The 12,463-nt window shown below is 40.8% G+C and overlaps 1 protein-coding gene across 4 annotated transcripts in view; it reads left to right on the forward strand.

The window, feature by feature from the left end:
* TNPO1 (transportin 1) overlaps positions 1-12,463 on the forward strand; it is a 69,543-nt gene that overhangs the window by 23,015 nt on the left and 34,065 nt on the right. For 2 of the 4 annotated variants that reach the window (XM_053969022.1, XM_053969024.1), the window contains one exon: positions 6,084-6,182. The exons of the other annotated variants lie outside the window; for them this stretch is intronic. In XM_053969022.1, coding sequence (XP_053824997.1) covers positions 6,084-6,182 — 99 coding nt within the window. The remainder of the gene's footprint in view (positions 1-6,083; positions 6,183-12,463) is intronic. 4 annotated transcript variants of the gene reach the window in all.

Consider the following 12,463-nt stretch of genomic DNA (forward strand, 5'->3'; position numbering starts at 1 on the left):
CGGAGTCTTACGCCTCTGTGGACTCTTTAACTTTGCAAGAAAACTTCTTCTACAACCTATCATACCAGCCATTTACAAAACTGGCTTTCACTGGGCCTTGCCTTTAAGATACTAAGGTAAACCTTATGTGTAGGAAATTTGCTTTGTTTTAGCACCGTTACTGTTGAAAACACTGTTACTACCTTCTTTTCCTCTAGTCTTAGTTCCATCAGGCTTCTGTTTCTGAATGCTCGTGACTTGCTGGTTTAAGACCTATTGTGATAATCCTACACGTAAGCAGGGGTTTTCTTGGTTTTGTTTTTAAATTTTTCTGGGCCCTGTCAAAGCTTGTTAAGCTTGGGTCATCCTGGAAGCAGGAATGCCCTGCTGCCATTTCATCAGTGAAAATATATGGCCTACTTTGCTGCTACAGCATGTAGCCCAAGGTTTAAGTACTTAATTTCTTTCTTCTTGGTTTTTTGGGTTTGGGTTTGGTTGATGGTTTTTGATTTTTTTTTTTTTTTTTTTGGGTTTTTTTTTTTGTGGGTTTTTTTTTCCTTTGTTTATTTTGGTTTTGTTTGTTTGTGGGGTTTTTGTTTGGTTTTTTTGTTTGGGGCTTTTTAGTTTTTGTTGAGGGTTTGTTTGTTTGTTTTGATTATTCTAAAATTAATGTGCATTTCTAAAGATAGAGTTGGGAATCTGAATGAACCCCAGTGTTAAAAATATCACAATATAAAACTTGTTAAGGAAACAGCATTCAGTTAGACAGTAGGCAGGCTGATTAAATGAAATAAGATCCCAAGCCATTCAAATTTAAGATATAGATCTCTAGAATGTACTTCCCACAAAGTATGGTGCTTAGGTAAGTAAGATGGAGTCCAGATTAACTGAAAAGTAGTCTGAATGAAAAAGAGTTACTTTGCTAATTTATCTGTAAATGAAAATATTACTTGTAGGCACTGTTCGTGTAGTTGTTCCTTCTTGGACTGGAAGGTAAAAAAACTCTCAGATAATGTAATGACACTGCCCTGTCTGTAGTGTTGGGTTTGTGGTTTTATTTTTCCAGTGTCCCCTGAGGTCACTGAGAATCCTTCAGTCTTCTGTATTCTGTTAATAATTTGTTTTCTGGAGTGTTGTGTGCATGTTGCTTCTGCTTCTCAGGTAATTTTCTGGTTTTTGTTTGACTGAAACAGTCCAGTGCTACACGGAAGCATCAGTTCTGCTTGTTGCTTTTTTCATTTAATTGCAGCTTCCCTTCTTTGATCCAAGTCATGCATCTATATCCCCCTTTCCTTGTTTGCATCATTGCATCCCTAGTCCAGGTATCTTTCTTTGAAGAGAAGTATGAGAATGTATTTTCCTAATTTCAGCCTCTTTGCTGTCTTGCTGAGGCCCATTCTGGTCTCTGCCTAAGGTGTATTGAGGCAGTTCTCCAGGATATATGAAGTCTGAGGCAGGTCAGAACCTCTAGATGTCATAATACAGACATTCATACTGCAAGCAGAAGTACTGAGTTTGTTTCAGACCTTGTTGACTGCAATGATGAAATTTCCAAAGTTGCCTGTATGAAAACTTGCTTTGTTTATGCCTTTTGTAAATCAAGGTTTGTAAGATATTTCCTTCTCCTTCTACTCTAAAATAGATAGACAGGAATAGCACCCTTCTTAATTTGCATTGTCCTGTTGTAGGACAACTACACCAATTTCCTGGTGTTTTCTGCTTAGTTTCAGTCCAGAATTACACCATAATTTATATCAGACAGCATCCTGAACATTGTGAATGGGAGATGGATGTGGCTTGCACTAAACTATCAAAAGATGATGTCCATTGTTATTTAATGGGACATGGTTAGTTTTGCATTATTTCTGTAAAGTTCTCTGTTCACCCCCCCCTTTGTCTGCTGGGCTCTCAGCAGGTACTTACGCTAATGGGAAAATATAGAGAGAAGTGCACAATGGTCCTGATACTTTCTGCTGGCTTGTATAACTGCAGTTGTCTATTCTGTTGCAGTTACACAACTGTGATCTTGTGAAGGTGCTTTAGTGACTGACTTTTCACCCCATCCAAACATGAGAACTCTACTATTTATTCTCCACAGAGTGTTATCTGTGTGGATTGATTGGTCATAGTCAGTGGTGTAAGGCTATTGCAGTCAAGGATCAGAGTCCTTAAAATAATCTTTTACTCTGAAGGTGAATGAGCTGAAACAGAGAACACTGCTCTACTACTGTTTTTGTCACAAGCTTTAAGGGTGGTCTTTTGAGCTTATTTCCAAAATACTTTGGATTTTTATAAACCAGTTGGAGATAGAAGAGCATGGTCTCTGCAGTTCTTGGTCTTGATCATGTGATGACCTAGTCATTAGGAGTACTTTACTTTGATCTGGAACATTACCATGGAGACAGGTCCTGTCCCCACCCTACTCTCTCCCCTCTCTCCCCCTCCAAGTTTTTGTTTCAACAGAGCTTTTCACAGATAGTAATTTATGTTCTGGTAATCATGACAGTAATAATTAATCTAGTTTTGCACATATAATTCAAAACAGCTTTTTATCAGATATTGCTGAAATCTAAAATGGTCATGCGGGTTTGATGTGAATGTTTCCTGATGAGTCGTGAAATTTAAACTTGATCCAGAGAGCAGTTTTCATGAATCCATTCCATTAGGATCTTTCTTGGCATGTTGCTGTTGAAAGATAATTGAAACTGAGCAGGAAAAAGACCGTAATGTGAGATTATGTGTCAATTTGCCAGTTACCCATTTCAAGAAGGTATCTTTGATGAGAAGGATTAATCCAGAAAAGTGATTCAGGAGTTTTAATTGTTAAATTAAAACAGAAGCTGCCCTCCCCTACCACTTCCCCCCAGTACAGTGACCCTACATATCACTATTAAATATACAGAAATAATTATCAAGTAGTGAAACTGTTTGCATTACCATTCAGAAACCAAGTCAGATTAATCTGCCTTTACAGTTTAAAATGCTCCATACCCCATATGTAAGGTATGCGTATTGCATACCCTATAGGGTATAGGTATATGCATGCCCTGTAAGCAGGACACCCTATAGTGTCCTACTTAACAACAGCAAAGCATTTTCTTCTCTGAAGTTCAGATACATGAAGAATTACAAAAATACTAACTTCTACTGAGTACATAAATCTAATAGTTGAGTTCCCTAAATATCTTAAGGGAAAGAGTAGAATCATGGAATATCCTGAGTGGGAAGGGACTCATTCACAAAGCCACAAGTCCAACTCCTGGCTCTGCACGAAATACCCCCAAAAGTCATACCATGTGCCTGAGAGTGCTGTCCAAAGGCTTCTGGAACTCCGTCAGGCTGGTGCTGTGACCACTTCCCTGGGGGAGCCTCTACCAGTGCTCAGCCACCCTCTGGTTGAAGAACCTTTCCCTACTATCCAACCTAAACCTCCCCTGACACAAATTTAGGCCATTCCCTCGGGACCTGTCACTGGTCACCACAGAGAAGAGATCAATGTCTGGCTATCCTCTTCCCCTCACAAGAAGAAGATGTAGACTGCAATGAGGTCTCTCCTCTGTCCTCCAGGCTGAACAGACCAGGTGACCTCAGCTGCTCCTCATACAGCTTCCCCTCACAGCCTTTCACCATCCTCATGGCCCTCCTTTGGACACTCTCTAGCCTTACATTAGGCTATTGTGGCACCCAGAACTGCCCCAGCACTTGAGGTGAGGCTGCCCCAGAGCAGAGCACAGCAGGACAATCCCCTCCCTTGCCTGGATGGCCGGGCTGTGCCTGATGTCCCCAGGTCAGGGGTGGCCCTCCTGGCTGCCAGGGCACTGCTGACCATGTTCAACTTGCCATTGACCAGGACCCCCAGGTCCCTTTCTGTGGCACTGCTTTCCAGCATGTCATTCCCCAGTCTATCTGCACATCCAATGTTGCCCCATTCCCCAGTGCAGAATCCAGCACTCGTTAGAGCTTCATACAGTTGGTGATTGTCCAACCCTTCAGTTTATTGAGGTCTCTCTGCACAGCTTTTCTGCCTTTGAAGAAGTCAGCAGCTCCTCCCAGTTTAGTATCATTGGCAGACTTACTTAGTATATGTATTATCAGATAATTACTTTTGTAAGGTTAGTAAGAATTCCATGGCTTTCCCCAGTGTGCTCGCTAATTATTCCTTTCTGTGCTTCTTTAGAGATTTTGTAGTGCAGGTTTAAGTAAAGTCTTCTAACAGATTATTTATTTAGAGTTTTGAAAGACACTGAATTTGATTGTGGATTTGTTATGTGATTCAATACTTCAGGAACACTTTCCTGGAGCTCATTATTTTGAACATCCAGAATCAAGAATATGAAATCTCCATTGTTATTTCTTTCCTTGTTCCTGAGACCATTCAAGGAAAGAATTGCTATGTTGTTGTCTGAAGTTCAAGTAGTCTTGGATAAGATATGTTTTGGCCTTAAAATAAATCTTTAGGTGTAAGGTGGAAGTACTTAATGAGCTGTTTCAAGCTTTTCCTTAATGTTTCTTTAAAAGCTCCAATGAGTATTTCTTTGTATGCTATTATAAAAAGCAAACTCTCATACTCAGTGATGTTTGGTTGTTTTTTTTTTACATCCAACCTAAGTGTACTTAAAATGTCAGTATCAAGCATTCCTATGGGGTATTAGAAACACTGGCAACGCTTTCTCCTACAGAAAGCAAAAGTGTTGCTGGTATTTCTAAAGGGATTCTGTTCACCAAGCAGTGTTTTATTCAATGCAGTTCAGACGTGCCTCCTATTTGGAAGGCTATGTACTGGTGTCTGATTTAGGCTCTTAGGAAGCAATATCACCACCTCTTTCAAGATTTTCAGAAAGCATACTTACTGTGAGGCACTGGGATGATAAAGCTTTTCAGCATGTATGTTACCTTGCAGTGCTGGGCCAGGTGCAATTGGATAGCCAACCATTTTTATTAAGCCAAATCTGTTTTAGTAAAGGAGTGCCTATTACCACTGTTCATGTACAAGTTAAACATCTTTCCTTTAATGTCACCTAGAAGGAAAAAACCCAAATACTGTTAATACTACAAATAATAATATCCACAGTATGTTTTACGGGTTCCAGAATTGAATATCTTTACTGTCCATAGAAAAGGCACATCTTGACTTCACAGTTTCATGCTAATACCAGTAATAGGATAAGCATTACTACTGCTTTTGCAAAATATTTTAAACTCCTTTCTTCTCCTTCTATAATAACGTAATACGCACTCTTCAGAACACCCATGAAGCTCATGCCTTCTGCTTTCAACAGGCATTCAGGAGCAACTGTGCCATGACAGAGCTACATAATCATCAAAGAATGACAGAATGGTTTCAGTTGAAAGGGGCAATGAAGATTAATTCCAACTCCTCTGCCATGGGCAGGGATGCCACCCACTATATTAGATTACTCAAGACCCTGTCTAACCCTTGAAAAATTTCAGGGATGAGGCATCCACTACTTCTCTGGGCAACCTGTTCTTGTGCCTCACCACCTGCTGAGTAAAGAATTTCTTCCTAACATCTAATCTAAATCTCTCCTCTTTTAGTTTAAAAATCTTCTCCCTTGTCCTACCACTATCTGTCAATGAAAAAAAGTTGCTTTCCCTCTTTTAAGTACTGAGAGGCAGCAATTGTGGTCTCCCCAAAGTGTTCTCTTCTCCAGACTTTACAACCTCAGGTCTCAGGCCGTCTTCACACGAGAGGTGTTCCAGCCCTCTGATGATCTTTGTGGCCCTCCTCTGGACTTGCTCCAACAGGTTATTGTCCTTCCTGTGCTGGAGACAACAGAGCTGGATGCAGCACTGAAGGTAGGGTCTCACCAGCATAGAGTAGAGGGGCACGCCCCTCCCTCACCCTGGTGGCCACACTGCTTTAGATGCAGCCCAGGATGCAGTTGGCTTTATGGGCTGTAAGCACACATTGTTGACTCATGTCCAGCTTTTCATCCTCTAGTTCTACACAGAGCTGCTCTCACTGCTTTCTTCTCCCAGTCTGTACTCCTATCCGGGATTGCCCTGGCCTAGGGGCAGCACCTCCACTTGGACTTGTTGAGCCTCATGAGATTCTCATGGACTCATTTCTCAAATTTGTCCAGGTCCCTCTGGATGGCATCCCTTCCTTCTGTTGTGTGCTGTTCAACTGTGCTGCTCAACTTTGTCATGTGCAGATCTGCTAAGGGAGCACTCAATCCCAGGTAACAATGACTGCAGTCTGTACTCAGACTGTGTAGGGAGTTGATAACCACTTTGCATTACAGCAGTTGTCTGCTTCATCTAAAGTGTCACACTGGCAGTTCAAGCAAGTGTAGATTCAACAGGACAAATTTTTAGTTTGGTATCTCCAAGGAAAAAGCATTCACGTAACTTTAAGTGATGGATGTTTTTCTCTGAATCAGTAGATATACTTCTGATCAGAGAAAATTCTGACTGGCAAGCTGTCAGTCTCAGGAGCTTTGAACATTGCAAAATGATGAGAGTGGGCAGCCGTGGCGCAGCGTTTGAACCACCGAGGTGGCCTGTGGGCCCCACTTGGGGCCGCCTTCACCCGGCTGGCACTGGGCACCTGTTGCTAGCCCAGAGACAAGGGCCGCTTTGGGTTTGACCGTAGGGGGCCTTTTTTATTTTTTAATTAATTTATTTATTTTCAAAGCTTGCACTCGAGCGCGTCTCCGCCGATATCCGCCGCTCTTTCAGGTTCCCCCGCCCAGCCCCCAGGGCGGCCAGGCGGGAACGGGGCCCTCGGCCCGGTGGGTCCCGACGAGGGGGCCGGGAGGGTCCCGCGAGGTGTGCCCGCTCTCCCCGCGGCAGAGAGGGGGCGAGCAGGGGCCTCTCGAAGTAATCTGGCGCCGGGATTCGAGGAGAAAGCCTCATAGCTGGTGGGGGTAGTGCCGCTGGCAGAGCCGCTGCCTGAGCGCCCTCGTGGGCCTGCTGGTTCTGACACTGCGCATTTTGGTGCATGGTGCACATAACTTTAAGTGATGGATGCTTTTCTGTGAATCAGTAGATATACTTCTGATCAGAGAAAGTTATGACTGGCAAGCTGTCACTGTGCACCCTGTACAACACCAATGTTTTATGTATTTTGTGTTTCCCAATACTCAGCAGTTTGAATAGGATTCTGAATTACCCTTTTTGATAACATAGTCTTAGTTTAGTCATTCAAGTAATCCTTGTGTACCAACAGCTATTCAAATGACAGATTATCACATATTTTAAAGATTCACTTTTGATATATTCAGAGAGTGCCAAAACCTCTAGTCATCTGACAAGGCAATTTCTTCGGATAGTGACTCTAAATCTGTATTCATTCACTGCCAGGTGCTGTCTAAGCAAGTTCCATTGGGAAGATCATAATTTCCTTTTCCTGTGCACTTGCCTAAGCACAAAAGTCCATGTTCTCATCTTCCTCCTCACCCTCAAAAAGTAAATGCCAGAGACATGACATTACTTTTAACATGTTCTCAAACTACAGCAGTGTCCTGAATTTGTTGTACAGTTTGGGACCTTGCAATGAATCATGTTCTCATCATGCTAAATCCCAATTTCTTATTCTGATGATTATTCTGCTCTTGACAGAATTCTGGGGCTGGTTTAGCTGCTGAATCAGGAGACAACACGAGACTACACGAGAGAGGAAAAGTGCTGGGGCAACCAGGTTTTGAAGATTTGATAGAGAAGCTGAAAGTAGAAGTGAAACCAGAAGATTAATTCTTTAGCCTTGTCTTGGTTTTGCAAGTCTGTAGAGGTATACAGAATTTGGCATTTTGATTGACATGTGGTAATTATTAATTAGAATACAAAACCTTCCAAAACTAATTGTAGTGGGTTGACCTGGCTGGATGCCAGATCCCTGCCAAAGCTCCTCTGTGTTTCTCCCCATCTCATCTGGACATGGGAGAGAGGATATAACACAAGTCCCTAGCTTGAGATAAGGGCAGGGAGAGATCACTTGCTGATTACTGTCACAGGCTTGGGGAAATAGTTTTTTCTATGACCAATCAAATCAGATTAGGGTTATTACAAATAAAGCCAAATCTTAAAACACCTCCCTTCCACCAGGGCCTAACTTTACTCCTATTTTTCTCTACCTCCTCTCCCCCAGTGGTGCAGGGGGACAGGAAATGGGGTCTGGTGTTAGTTCAACACATGTTCTCTCTTGCCAGTTGTTCCTCCTCAGGGGGAGCACTCCTCATACTTTCCCCTTGTTCCAGTGACAGGTTCCCTCCCACAGAAGAAAATTTGCCACAAGCTTTTACATCATGAGTCCTTTCAACAGTTTGCAGTTCCTGCCATACTGCTCCAGTGTGGATCCCTTTCATGGAATGCAGTCCTTCAGGAGCAGACTGCTCCATTGTAGGTTTCCCATAAGGTCACAGCCTCCTTTGGGCATCCATCTGCTCTAGTGTGGGATCTTGCATTGGCTGCAGATGGCTATCTCCTCCACCATGAACCTCCATGGGCTGCATCTCCTTCAGTTACCTTAATGTCTGCAGGGCTGTTTTTCATACATATTCTCATACTTCTCTCTACTCTGACTGCAATCTTGCATAGTAATTTTTTTCCTTTCTTAAATCAGAGAATCATAGAATGTGCTGAATTGGTGTGGACCTATCAGGATCATTGTGTCTAGCTAGCCCTGCACAGGACACCCCAAGAATCACACCGTGTGCCTGAAACTGTTATCTAAATGCTTCTTGAACTCTCTTAGACTTCCCTGGAAAGCCTCTTCCAGTGCTCAGCCACCCTATGGGTGAAAATCCTTGTCCTGATATCCAACCTAAACCTTGCCTGTCTCAGATTCATGCCATTTCCTCAAGTCCTGTCTTGAGAATGAAGAGGTAGGCACCTCCTCCTCTGCTGTTTTCCCACCATCACTGATGTGCTCAGCCTTGGCCAGCAGCCAGATCTATCTTGGAGCTATTTGACACTTGTTCTGTTGAATGTGGGGGACACTTCTTGAAGCTTCTCAGGGAAGTCACCTCTGCAGGTCCCACTCTGCTACCAAAACCTTGCCACATAGACTCAAATGTACTAACCAACAAGTTTATTTTTGGTAAGCAGTTCAATAGTTCTCCCATATTGTCCACAGCTCAATTTTATTTACACCATCATCTTAAGAAGCATAACTTATTATTCAATAAATATGCAAAACTCAGTATCAGTAGAAAATTTCCAGCTTAGTTTTGGTCTCTTACAGACGTTCCTAAGCTTAGGCAATTGAGTTAAATTATTTTCCATGACTCACATAAGTCAATGGAGAGCACTGATTAACTTCAGTTTAGTCACTACATTTCAAGGTCATTTATGTGTTGACATACACTGAATGTTTTGAAATACCGTCACTCCACTCCTGATGTGATGGAAACCATATTAATTTAAGACAAAAGTGTTACACTTAAGGCATAGTCCAGTATCAAAACAAAAAAGCAGGATTTTTTTTTTTTCTGCTAGGAAGTTTGTGAAGCTGTTTTTGTGCTGTATTCTTATATATTAGGACAAAAGAAATTGTTCATTTTCTGCTTCCCATATTACACAGTTACGGTGGGATTCTTTTTTTTTGTTTGTTTGTTTTATCTGTTTTAACAGTCAGTTTTATTAATAAATCAGGAATTTTCATGTGCAACAGTGACACTAGTCATTGTCAGTACACATTTTGTATATGTACATAGTAAATCTATATTGATAGTTAAAACACAGAATGACAGCTTATTTCTGAAAAAGACTTTACAGCTTTAAGATAAAGATTGACAGAAAGGCAGTTCTGCCTTAGAAAAAGTCTCACCCTCACATCTAATGTTGCCAATATCGCAAGATATCACAGCAAAAAAATCGCCATGCTCATAAATCATTATATCACAGCTTGTGAATGGACAAATGTTCTCATCCCAGTCACTCAGTTCTTTTAGCAATCCTAGCAAGTTATGTTTGACCTGCTCATCAAACTTAAGGGCAGGAAGGAAATGCAGAGACGGTGGAAGTAGGGGCACAGCATGGGAAAGACATGGAACAGGTGTAGAGGAGGACCACGAAGACCATCAGGGAGTTGGGACCTCTACAGGAAGGAAAGGCTGAGAGAGCTGGTGTGATCCAGCATGGAAAGAATAAGGCTTTCAGGAGATCTTATTGCAGCTTTTCAATACATGAAAGAGGGCCTATAGGACAGGGGAAAACTTCTTAGCCAGGCTTATTGTGATAGGACAAGATGTAATGATTTTAAGAAAGAAGGTTGGTTTAGATTAGATGTACAGAAGTTTTTTACAGTGCAGGTGGTAGAACACTGGAACAGGTTGCCTAGAAAGTAGTGAGTACCTCATCCCTTTAAACATTCCAAGTAAGATTGGTTGGGGCTCTGAGCAGCCTGATTTGATTGAAGATGTTCTTGCCCATGGTGAGGACGTTGGATGAGATAACCTTTTTCGGGTACCTTCCAACTCAAATCATTCTATGATTGTAAAAGGCGTGGTGAAGCATATGCTTACCTGGGCTTGCAGGTAAGCTACAAAAAGCTTTTTACTTCCACATATGCAACCTTTGTCATACAAACCCTCAGTAGAGGAAATGTGACTGTTTGAAGACACACTTTGGTTCTTAAAAGCACTGCAGTAACCCTAAAATAATTTGTGTAATGTGGCTATGCATCCATTTGCTCTATTACTAAAATTTGGAACTAGTATCAGAATCTTAAAATAGAATTGAAAATTTACTGAGAAACAAATTATAATTGTTCTGAGGTTTTATTTTAAAGCGAGGCAGTGTGAGAGAGAAATCTTCAGCTGATGAACTGATTTGGCACCAAAGATGATACCAAATACCAGAGGTCTGCTTCTTCTTTTTCTTGTACTATGTGTTCTTGTCAACTCTGTACTTCCAAGTTAACCGAGACAAAAGGAGACAAGACTGTGAGCTTTTGTGATGGGAGAAGCATATGGCTGACAGAACTAATCGCAAAATCTATGAAGACGGAGGGGTGTCTTACTGAGCTCTTAAGCCATCTGCCTGTAATTTTGGTGTTACAGCAAGAATTTCATCCAGACCTATATTACTATCTTCTGACAGTATAGCTGTTAAGTTGTTGAACAACCTGGATTCCATACATAACCTTGTCCAGTCATATCTGAAATTTTTTTCTTAAACAAAGACTTTAAGATGCAGTGTTATATGTTTATGTGTTTTAATGCTTGGAGATCAGATTCTGGGCTGCTTCTCTGTCTCAAGTGGTTGGTGTTTGTTTAGCACAAAGTCCTTTGTGATTTCTGCTTGTCACTTCTCAAACCGTTGATAATTGATTTTGCTTTTTTAAAAAAAATTATTCTTTTCCTCATTTTGTTATTTCTTCTTCATTTATCAGAGATACCACTTCCATTATGAATCCCATGGAATCTTTATTGCAGATATGTGGGATAATCACTTTCTATGAAGAATAGTTTTTCTGTTCTCTTGCCTAAAAGAATGGATTAAAGATATGTCATACTGCTGCATACCACAGAATAGTTTGTGAAGAAAAAAAATGGTCTTGAAGTTTCACCTGCATGTGATCTTTGTTTTTACCTAAACTGGTTGACTAATCCATCTGGTTTTGACAAACTTAATAATGTGTGTATCTCTGCGTGGTTAAATTGAGGCTGTTGCTTTGTCCCATTTGTGGCTGTAGCCAAGCATTCTAATGGATTAATGTTTTTCCATAATGCAATGTTTAGTATTTTCATTCTAGAGTTTATCCTAGTAGTGACTAGCCTACTATATTCTAATCAGACTTTGGTTGTCACTGATTTCTTTCACGCCAAGAAGATAGTGCTAGATGATAAGGAGTTACAGTAACTATTGTATTTGGTGTCTGTGGCTGTTAAAAGTAATGTTTTTTTGTGGTTTGCAGAAGTTTTAAAACATGGAAATTAAAGGAGGATTCCTTTGGCTTCTTTTCTCCCCAGGCACAATTTTAAATCATTATAATAATATATGAATGACTGAATTTCTTAAAGGTGTGTGTACCTACCAATGGATAACACTTATGTAAAGCAATCAGAGTTCAGCATACTTTACTGGTGCAAGAATTGATGTGAAAATTTTACTTTTAATTTAGAGACTATCTCAAAATTACTTGATTTGACTTGCCAAGTAACTGTAGTAATACTTGTGATGGCTCACAAGTAAGTTATGAGGTTGAGAGAAGTTTCTCCACACACACAATCTTTAGTTTTTTATTTAAAATAACAAACCCTCTTTTCCCCTCCTTCTCCCAGAAAAGGTGCTGGCAAATATAGTACTCTGCAAGTGAAATGAGTTTTGTTTTTTATGTTGTTTAGAAGTTGGTATTTAAATCATATAGTGTAGGTAAAGTTGTGGAATTGTCTCAAATATATAATCATTGGATGGCTTCCTGATTTATAAAATTACTGAATTCTAAAGGACGTGTTTGTTTCTGTATCAATACCTTTGTAGTTCTGTGGCATTCTAAGTCTTTAGAACTGAGATATGT

Source organism: Vidua chalybeata, chromosome Z, assembly GCF_026979565.1.
Source record: "Vidua chalybeata isolate OUT-0048 chromosome Z, bVidCha1 merged haplotype, whole genome shotgun sequence".
Classification (NCBI taxonomy): Eukaryota; Metazoa; Chordata; class Aves; order Passeriformes; family Viduidae; genus Vidua; species Vidua chalybeata.